This window comes from Phoca vitulina, unplaced genomic scaffold, assembly GCF_004348235.1.
Source record: "Phoca vitulina isolate PV1807 unplaced genomic scaffold, GSC_HSeal_1.0 scaffold33, whole genome shotgun sequence".
Classification (NCBI taxonomy): Eukaryota; Metazoa; Chordata; class Mammalia; order Carnivora; family Phocidae; genus Phoca; species Phoca vitulina.
Window position 1 is genome coordinate 22,995,043 of NW_022589736.1, and position 10,234 is coordinate 23,005,276.

At 36.9% G+C, this 10,234-nt stretch overlaps 1 protein-coding gene across 3 annotated transcripts; it reads left to right on the forward strand.

The window, feature by feature from the left end:
- Positions 1 to 14: 14 nt before the first annotated feature.
- On the forward strand, positions 15 to 9,940 carry BMI1 (BMI1 proto-oncogene, polycomb ring finger). Of its 3 annotated transcripts, none has more exons than XM_032425860.1 (10): positions 15 to 133; positions 4,435 to 4,565; positions 4,888 to 4,984; positions 5,585 to 5,640; positions 5,736 to 5,786; positions 5,954 to 6,062; positions 6,141 to 6,186; positions 6,624 to 6,722; positions 7,081 to 7,161; positions 7,248 to 9,940. In XM_032425860.1, exons 2-10 carry the CDS (start codon positions 4,454 to 4,456, stop codon positions 7,575 to 7,577), a joined length of 981 nt encoding a protein of 326 aa, XP_032281751.1. In that variant the 5' UTR covers positions 15 to 133; positions 4,435 to 4,453; the 3' UTR covers positions 7,578 to 9,940. The 3 variants fall into 3 exon arrangements, with proteins under 3 accessions (XP_032281751.1, XP_032281752.1, XP_032281749.1); XM_032425861.1 differs by lacking the exon at positions 15 to 133 and adding an exon at positions 4,007 to 4,066; XM_032425858.1 differs by lacking the exon at positions 15 to 133 and having other exon boundaries at positions 4,254 to 4,565; positions 7,248 to 9,502.
- Positions 9,941 to 10,234: the final 294 nt, after the last annotated feature.

The window sequence follows — 10,234 nt, forward strand, 5'->3', positions numbered from 1 at the left end:
CACGGCCCCACGTTTTAGTTCCTTTCTCCCCCGAGCGCCCCTCTACACCCTCGCGACGCACATGGCCCCCGAGAAGAACACTTCTATTTCCAGTCTCTGCGGCTCTCCCCGCCACGGCGCCCTTTGTTGAGAGGTAGATTTTGATGAAACGGGGACGGGTTCCTGAAATCGGGAGCTGCTCGGGTCAAGTGGCTTCCCTCTTCTCCCGAAGAAAGGGCTTTTGAGGGGTTTAAACATCCAGAGAATGCCCTCATTTTATAGGGACGGGTTACGTGGGGGGCAGCGATCCCGCCAAGGTGGATGTTAAACTGGAAAGAGCTCAAACAAAAATGTTATTAACTTAAGTTGGAGGGACACTTGTGTGAAATTGGATGGCTTGTAAGATGGCGGTTCCCAGTTGTTTCCAAGGTCTCCTGCATTTGTGTTTAAAATGGTAAAGTTTTCAAGGTGTTATTTGTTGGGAGTCTTAGATAAGTTCTCTAAACAGTACTTGGGACGTGCGCACTGGGAAGTGGGCATTTCAAATTTGGAGCTTTTTTTGGAGTGATGATGGTGACTGGACGTTAGTCTTGCAAGAGGTTTCCATCCCCCCCCCCCCCTTCTTTTTCTCTTTTTCTGTTTTTCCTCCTCGGTGACTGCAGTTTTTTTCTCAGCCTCTACTATGGGATGCACTTAGAACCATGACTTGAGTCCACTACGTTTTATAGGTTTTGCTAAATGTTAGCATAGGTCATGTGGTAAAGAGATGCTTTGGAAAAGGAGCACCAAAAAGTTGACTACATATGTTTACATAGTCTTTTGGGTTTGACAGCGATATAGCATGATCTTTTCCCCAGAAATTTACAGTTAATGATTGGAAGTAAACAAGTAGAGAGACTTTGATCATTCCCAATTGCAATAAAAGGATTTAGTGGGCTTAGTGGTCACGGTCCAATATTTGAAAGAGAAGTATGTATTTTAACCCCTTCTCTTAAAGTAGGCAAAATTCTGGGCATGTTTATCCAAATCCAAGGGTAGGTTGGTGGTACCTAGAATGTTACGAGTATTCAACATATATTTTATAGGAACCTTAACCCTCAAGTTCTGAAAACACATTGTAAGCTATAATAAAGACTTGAAAGTTAAGAATGCAAATTGTTGACAGTGTATACTAACTTACGTGACTATGTTAATATTTGAATTTTATTTTAAGTAGACCAATCATTATCCCTTAGAGATTGATTTTATGAACAAATTTACAAACTTTTTAATATTTGAGTTCATTCCCATACATTTGCCCCAGAGTGCAAAGGTGTTTGAAATAACCTACCTGTGCAAATTATATGCCTAGTAACAGTATCTTTAAAGCCATATAAAAGTCACTACGTATGCATGTGTGTACACACATATGCTTTTGTAAAAAAAAAAAAATGAGCATTTAATTGTACTTGATAAATTCATTAATACTATACCACCAAGTTCTGGGATGTGCATTAAGTGCCCAACTAGGCAAAATTCTCCCTAGGAGTCAAGTTAACCCAAACTTTACCCATACTTCTACTGGGCTGTGAACCCCAACTGGGGTTATGGAGTTCATTTGCATTTCTTAGATTGCAATAGTCAAGCTGATTGTTAACATGAGAACTTGCTTCTGTTTTGCTTCATTTTGACATTACTGGTGTTAGGCCTCCCAACTAAACTGACAGCCCTTACCAAGTATGTTATAATGGCAAGTTTTAACTATTGAGTATTTTTACTGTGGTACGTTTGGTGCATTTTTACTTGCCTGCCTGGCAGTTTTCTGTGTTGGAACCTGAAAGGCTTTCATTTCTAAGGTGCAAGAGATTGTTTCTTAAATCTGTCAAGCATGTCAAACGTTTTGGAAGTCATCCTTAGGTTGCCAGGACTTTCAAGTTGTATAAAAAGATAAAGAACTTATTTTTATGTAAGTAACAAAGTGATATTTACTAGCATTATAGATGGTAATAGGACTGTGGCCAAATTCTTCAGAACTGAGAAGAGTTGTGTGAATTAAGACTTAAGATGAATTTGGAAAGGTTTTAGTCAAGTACCTGTGACTTAAATGTTAAGAGCTAACCAGTAGATTACTCTCCACTGAGGTTTGACTGTCCTGTGTATTAGTATTTGTGTTTGGTGTTTTCTGTGCAGTGGAGAAAAAGACAGCTATTTTTATTGAAGTCCCTTCCTAAACTTGATGTTCGGTGGCATTAGTGTGATATGCTTTCACAAGGAGACATAAGTATCACCTTGCTACCTTTCTAGGAAAGGTCCTGTGGTTTCACAAGGAGAGTTTTCTTTAAAAATTAAAGTTTGTCTTTAGTCAACCACATGGATTTAAATATTGCTACTCTTTAGGGACAGTGCTCCACCCACAACTCCTCTGCAACTCCACTTAGATTTATTTTAACAATATGTTGACAATAGTCTTGTAAACAAGTAATCCAAAGATAACTGAGGAATCACACATGAAGTTTTCTGGTTGAAGTTGCCAGTTGCCACTATGATCACTTTCATAAAAGAGACTTTGTTTTGTTTTTACCGTTTTTTATTACTCTGAAGCTGTTAGTTTCAGCCATTGAGGTATGTTGATTGGTATTTCCTTCATTAAAATTCCCTAAGAATTAAAACCTCAGTTGCATCTTCCAAGTTTCAAAGGTTCCTAGATTTCTATTGAAAGCGGTTTTGAGAATGTACTTCAGACAGGTCTGGAAGCTTGGTCCTATTTTAGGTCTGAAATGATTGAAGTGGGGGTAAGAAATATATTTTTCAAGAGTACTACACGAAATAATTGACTTCCCTGATTGTCCGCTGGTGTATTGTTGCTGACAGTTCCCCACCGTGACTTTTCTATAATATATGGTATCTATTGGGAATATTATTCCATCGTGTGGGGATTTGTATGGAGGTTAGGTTGAGAAAATGACATTTGTTTTTCTCTCCTATGTTGCTCTGGGTTGACAAGGTGTTGATTTAGCGTTGGGAATGGACTGGTCACATGGTTCTTTACATATTGTCACTACCGTACCGATTAAAGTAGTTTGTCTTGCCTCCAGCATAGTTCAAATAAAACACAAGGCTTTGCCCCCTCCTTGTCTTCTTGTAAAACAGATTTCACTTTTTAGCCTTAGTAAAACTTTGTATCGCTCATCTAATCTGCAAGAGAACTTCATACTAGAGAAGAAAGCTTTAAAGAGGTTCAGTTCAATAAACATCTCTGCAATCTGAGCCTTGACGGTTTCGGGCTAAGTGCACAGTTGGCAATTCTCAAAAGGTCCCTTCGTGAAATTTTTGACCTAGTGATTGCTAACAGGAGAGACCAAGTCAAGATCTGAAAGAAGCTCTTCGCACCGAGTCGACTTGGAAAGAGGCCCCCAAGAGTGTCCGAAATGGCCGAGTGCGGTTTGCATTCTCCTTTACCACTCGCACGCTCCGGGCCCCCCAGGCTGCCCGCCCGGTTGCCGCGGGCCGGGATCCTGCTCCCCAGTGCCGCGGGCCTCGTGGGGCTGCCCCACCCCCGAGCCGCGCAGCGCCGCCCGCACCCCACCCCGCCCCCGCGCCAGCCCCGCCCCCGCGCCGCGCCGGCCCCTCCCCCGCGCCCGCTGCCGCCTCCGCCCCGCGGCCCCGCACGCCCGCCGGAGCTCCGGGCTCGGCCCGGCTTCGCGCGGAGTTGCAGCGGTGGCCGGATGCCAAGTGTAAGTGTAAGTTGCTATGGAAACCCCGACAGAGGCGAGTTCCGAATCCGGAGCGAGACGGAGCCCCGGGCGCCGCCGGATCCGCCCCTCGCATCCCGGCCCCCGGGCGTCCGCGCGCTCAGGCCCCAGCTCGAGGCCGACTGGAGGTGCTCCTGCGGCCCCAGCACCCAGCTCCGGAAATGCCAGGGATGCAGATAGGGCAGAATTTGTTTTCCCTTTGTATCGCGTGAAAACGTGCCAGGTTCTGGTTGCTGGAACCGCCTAAAACAACAAGAACCCCTGGGAAGCCAGGGCATGCTCCCGGATTTTCGATTGAAGATCCATAAGGAAGTTTTACAATAAATTAGGAGATCTGGAACAAGCTCTGGCGGTTGGTAAATATCTGCTGGGACTGCGTGGCGTGTGCAGCAGCCGGGGGGCTGCTAGGCTAGAGGAGGAATGGAAGAAAGAGACCCGAATATTCTCAGCTCCCAGCCCCCACCCCAGACCTTTTCTTCTCCCTCCTGGAATGATCTGAGGGACCAGAAGTTACTTTAGTTGAATCCTTTTTCATCATTTCACTATAATTGATTCAGGTCTGATTAGTAAATTCCTTCTGTAGAAAACGTTGGGACAGTCCAGCTGTACAGTGTTAAAACGAGTTTTATGAACTCAGCATTTCAGAGCGTTCGGTTACTAGAAGTTGGGAGATAATCTCGTTTCTGTTTCTGTGGATTATGGCCAATATTTCTGTGTCTTGCAGGATACTTTATCAAGCAGAAATGCATCGAACAACTAGAATCAAGATCACTGAGCTAAATCCCCACCTAATGTGTGTGCTTTGTGGAGGGTACTTCATTGATGCCACAACCATAATAGAATGTCTACATTCCTGTAAGTACAAAGTTTTAGACCTTTTTGTGTGTGTCATGTATATTTCACATTTCTTTCTGACGTTTGAAAACTAACAATTCCAGCAATCCTTGAGAATGTTTGTACAAAGTGATGGAGTCATTTTCTACTCTTGCATTTGTTAATGCATAGTTTAAAGGTGTAACTATGGAATGTATAAGTGTTCTAAGAATGTTAATTGAGTTCATTGGAAATACCTTTTGACATTTAGCATTTTGCTACCACTAGTTCTCCATTTTTGACCCTAATTTCACTGCTTAGCATCTAATTTCTAAATTTAAAAACTTTGTTTTTCTACTTCTAGTCTGTAAAACATGTATTGTGCGTTACTTGGAGACCAGCAAATATTGTCCTATCTGTGATGTCCAAGTTCACAAAACCAGACCACTACTGAATATAAGGTAAGAAAAGGTTTAAAATTATTGTCTCTAATCGTTATTGGAATTGCATAATTTAGTGAAGGTTACCCTGTTTTATTTCTTCACACAAAATTTACCGTTGAATCTCCACCTAATGTGTGTGTTTTGTGAAGGTTGCTCTTCATTTCTCGACATTTTAATGATGACTAATTTTAAGCAAAGTTTGGTATTATTTAAGTGGATTTTAAAGGTTTTTAAAAAACTTTTTTTTTAAAACTTGAATTAGTTCTCCATTTCTGCATTGCTTTACTGAGTTTATGACAGGCAGGAATGAGTGTGTTTTAAAGTGCTTCCATTTTCTTCTCTCTATTCTCTTTCATATTAGCTAATTTAGTAACTTAAAAGGCATACTTCTCTTGATTCAGTGAAATGTGAAGAATTTTTTAATGAATCTAAAAGTATTTTTCCACTGATTTAAAAGATACTGCTAAAGAATTTTTATTCTCATAATTGTTATCTTACTGATGTAGACTCTCACAATCAAGTAAAATACTACAAAAAAACAAAGAATCTATAATAATTTATGAGCATTTAAAATTTTGCCATTATAATTAATGATTTACTTTTCTAATTCTTTTTCAGGTCAGATAAAACTCTCCAAGATATTGTATACAAATTAGTTCCAGGGCTTTTCAAAAGTGAGTAACTTGCTTACAAATGAATTTTTACAAAGTATTTCATCAGCTTTACCTGCTATAACAAATGTTTAAGTCTTTTTTTCCCCCCCCTTTAGATGAAATGAAGAGAAGAAGGGATTTTTATGCAGCTCATCCTTCAGCTGATGGTAAACTCTTTAGAGAGGGAAAAGACATTTTATTTGGAGGGAGAATTTATTATTCAATAATATATTAAAATTGAATTTAACTTAAAGTACCATTTCCATTTTCCTACATTTGTAATATTTAAATTAAATATTTAATTTTAAAATCGAATTCCAAAATGTCTTTATAGCTGCCAATGGCTCTAATGAAGATAGAGGAGAAGTTGCAGATGAAGATAAGAGAATTATAACTGATGATGAGATAATAAGCTTATCCATTGAATTCTTTGACCAGAACAGGTAAATTCTGTTGGAAATGTGTTTTATGCTAATCTGTTCATAGATGCATTGTTCCACTAATAAAGTTATGTTTCTTAGATTGGATCGGAAAGTAAACAAAGACAAGGAGAAACCTAAGGAGGAGGTATGTTCCATGTCGCAAAAACATACAGAAGAAACATTGTTTGGATTCTAGATTTTATGAAGGTGTATTTTGCCCTTTAGAATATTCTAAGGCCAGATGATGCTGTCAAATGGGAGAAAATGATCATATTTGATGTTTAAGAGTGATTTATATGCGATAGTAAGTAGATAGAATTTACTTTATATATGATTATTATTCTTACAAAATGCTTTAAATAATTAATGTTTAATGCTTTGATGTATTTAAAGTTTTCTTATTATATTAGCTATCGCTTTATTTCGTATTTATAATAGTAAACTCAAAGTATAGTTGAGAATTTAGTCAGTCTCAGTTTTGGTATTCATACTTTTTATCATATTGAGGCAATCTAATGGAAATTTTTTTCTTACCCAAAAGTTAGGAATTTTAAAAAATAACTTTTCTAAATGTATTCTTAGGTGAATGATAAAAGATATTTACGTTGCCCAGCAGCAATGACTGTGATGCACCTAAGAAAGTTTCTCAGAAGTAAAATGGACATACCTAATACTTTCCAGGTATCTACTTTATGGTTTTTGTGCATTTAATGTGGATTTTTTTTTTTAATTCAATGACTCTTTCTTTTTGGATTCTGAACCCCAAAAAAGCAACAGATTTTTTTAAATTTAGAACTAGTTGGAACTCTTAAAATGTTTAGTATGAATTTTGTTTTATGCTATGAAAACAAATTCCTTAGTAATTTCAGGGAATATTTTTCCTCATTTGAAGTGTCAAGAGGGAGTCTTTCCTTGTCTAGATGTTTGAAGAAAATGTTTGTTAAAGCTTTTTTGGATTTCATTTAGATGACAAAAAAAAAATCTCGATTTATCTTTGTTCTTCATGGTACTTAGTAAGTGAAATATTATTTTCCAATAGATTGATGTCATGTATGAAGAGGAACCTTTAAAGGATTACTACACACTAATGGATATTGCCTACATTTATACCTGGAGAAGGGTAAGTAGCCTAACTAACACTCTGAGAGTATTGTGGTAAACTGTATTTAAAGAGGACTGATTTTTTTTTTCCTTTTCACTTTGTAGAATGGTCCACTTCCTTTGAAATACAGAGTTCGACCTACTTGTAAAAGAATGAAGATGAGTCACCAGAGAGATGGACTGACAAATGCTGGAGAACTGGAAAGTGACTCTGGGAGTGACAAGGCCAACAGCCCCGCAGGAGGTGCTCCCTCCACCTCTTCCTGTCTGCCTAGCCCCAGCACTCCCGTTCAGTCTCCTCATCCTCAGTTCCCTCACATCTCCAGCACTATGAATGGAACCAGCAGCAGCCCCAGCGGTAACCACCAACCTTCCTTTGCCAATAGACCTCGAAAATCGTCAGTAAATGGGTCGTCAGCAACTTCATCTGGTTGATACCTGAGACTCTTAAGGAAAAAAAATTTTAAATCCCCAATTTATATAGATATCTTCATGCCATTACAGCTTTAGAGATGCTAATACATGTGACTGTCGTCCAATTTGCTTTCTTTTGTAGTGACATTAAATTTGGCTATAAAAGATGGACTAGATGTGATATTCATATGGACGTTAATGGAAAAGATTGTTCCTCTAAAGAATTGGTTTCTGAGAAAGCAGGCAAGATGTTTTTCTGTGTGTTAGGCAAGATGTGAAATGGTTTCTGTAACCATTGTTCAGATTTGAAAAATTCTGCAGTGGATATAAACATTGGGCCATAGTTTGTTAATCTCAACTAACGCCTACATTACATTCTCCTTGATTGTTCTTGTTATTATGCTGTTTTGTGAACCTGTAGAAAACAAGTGCTTTTTATCTTGAAATTCAACAAACAGAAAGAATATGCATAGAATAATGCATTCTATGTAGCCATGTCACTGTGAATAACGACTTATTGCATATTTAGCCATTTTGATTCCTGTTTGATTTTTACTTCTCTGTTGCTACACAAAACCGATCAAAGGATAGTAAACTTCAGTTTTACAATCTGTATGCCTAAAAGCGGGTACTACCGTTTATTTTACTGACTTGTTTAAATGATTCGCTTTTGTAAGAATCAGATGGCATTATGCTTGTTGTACAATGCCATATTGGTATATGACATAACAGGAAACAGTATTGTATGATATATTTATAAATACTATAAAGAAAATATTGTGTTTCATGCATTCAGAAATGGTTGTTAAAATTCTCCCAACTGGTTCGACCTTTGCAGATACCCTATGTTTGAGCCTTATCAGCATAGAACATTTTTAATGTGGATCTCTAATTCTAAATTCTATTCCATTGGAAGCAATTGGCAAATCATAATACTGATTTTCTCTAGTAATTCATGTTTACTTTGAAAATTAATTGTGGCAGTAAAGAAAAACTTTAAAGACTTTGGAAACAGTGTCTTCATTTCCTATTGCTTTTGATGGAATGAATGTGTTTTTAAAGTGCATATTGATCACTATAATTCTAAAACAAATTTTTAAGTAAACCAGCAAATTGCTGGAAGAAGGCATTTTATCTAAAATTATTTTAACGTGGTTTAGCAGTTACTTCAAATTTAAGGAGTTGCTTTTACAGTTATAAACAATGACATATGCCCTCTCTCTAAAATCTTGAAATAGAAGCAATTTATTTTTAGCTTCTCCAGATATTAATTTTTAAATAGAGTGAACATGTTGAATTTAAAATATGAATAACCACAACCGTTTTCAGTTTGTGTTTTGCTTTGGTCGAACTTGGTGTGTGTTCATCACCCATCAGTTATTTGTGAGGGTGTTTATTCTATATGAATATCGTTTCATGTTTGTATGGGAAAATTGTAGCTAAACATTTCATTGTCCCCAGTCTGCAAAAGAAGCACAATTCTATTGCTTTGTCTTGCTTATAGTCATTAAATCATTACTTTTACATATATTGCTGTTATTTCTGCTTTCTTTAAAGATACAGTAAATGAAGTTTTATGAAACCACAAAATACATATATTTTTATTTTGACCTAAATTTGTACAGTACCATTGTAAGTGTTTCTAATTATAGATGTAAAATTAAATCTCATTTGTAATTGGGAAAATCCAATAAAAAGGATATTCATTTAGAAAATAGCTAAGACTTTAATAAAAATTTGATATGAAAAGCACAATGTGCAGAAGTTTTGGAAACCCTACTGTGGATTACAACAGGTAAAACTAAAGAGAATCCATTGCTGTCTTAAATAGTGATGTTGCTAAGAAGTCCGTGCTTTGTTGTATAATTGCTTGAAAGCCCAACTGAAAGATGTATCTGTTTATTTACTCTACAATCTTTGAAGTAAAAGTTACCCATGTTTGCCAATTTTGGTGAATTTAACTCATTTTTCTAGGCTTCTCAAGTTTTTCATGATGTTATCTAAGAAAGAAAAGTTAGTTGATGGAAGTTTCAAATGAGAGTTTTACTTTGGATGATCATGTATGTATATAAAGAATGAAAAAATATTTTTCAAAGACTAAAAACTTCAAATGCTAGTGGACCTGTCACTTGACTTGCACAAAATCAAGTTGTGAGATCAACATGGAACTAAAAGACTTAACATCTCAACCTTTTTATGATGGACTTATTTTTGAAATTGCTTATTAAAAATCAGATCTTGCATTTATGGCTCACTTAACACTGTTTTACCATACTTGAAAACATGCATTTATTTTGTTCGAAAGGATTTTTTCCGCTACTCCATTTGAAAATTTCTTAAGCGTTAAAGGATATTTCATCTAAAATGTCTTTGTCTTTTAATAAAACAGAAGAAAGATTATAATGTTTTGCATTCTCCCATAACCAGCTTTCAGTTCTGACAATTAAGATTTAAAACTTTTGCTAAGCTACCACTTTAAAAAGTTTCAATCTTATAATAACCCATATCAAAGCTGTTAACTTTGTAATTCTTAGCAGTAAAAGCAGAGTACATGAAAAGTAGGCTTTAAGTTCGGTTTTTGCTTCTGTAAAGTATTTTAGGATTCTGTATCATAAAGTTAGTGCTAACAAAATATTCCACAGAAAATGCCTAAATTGATTTTGCAGATTTTAGCTTAA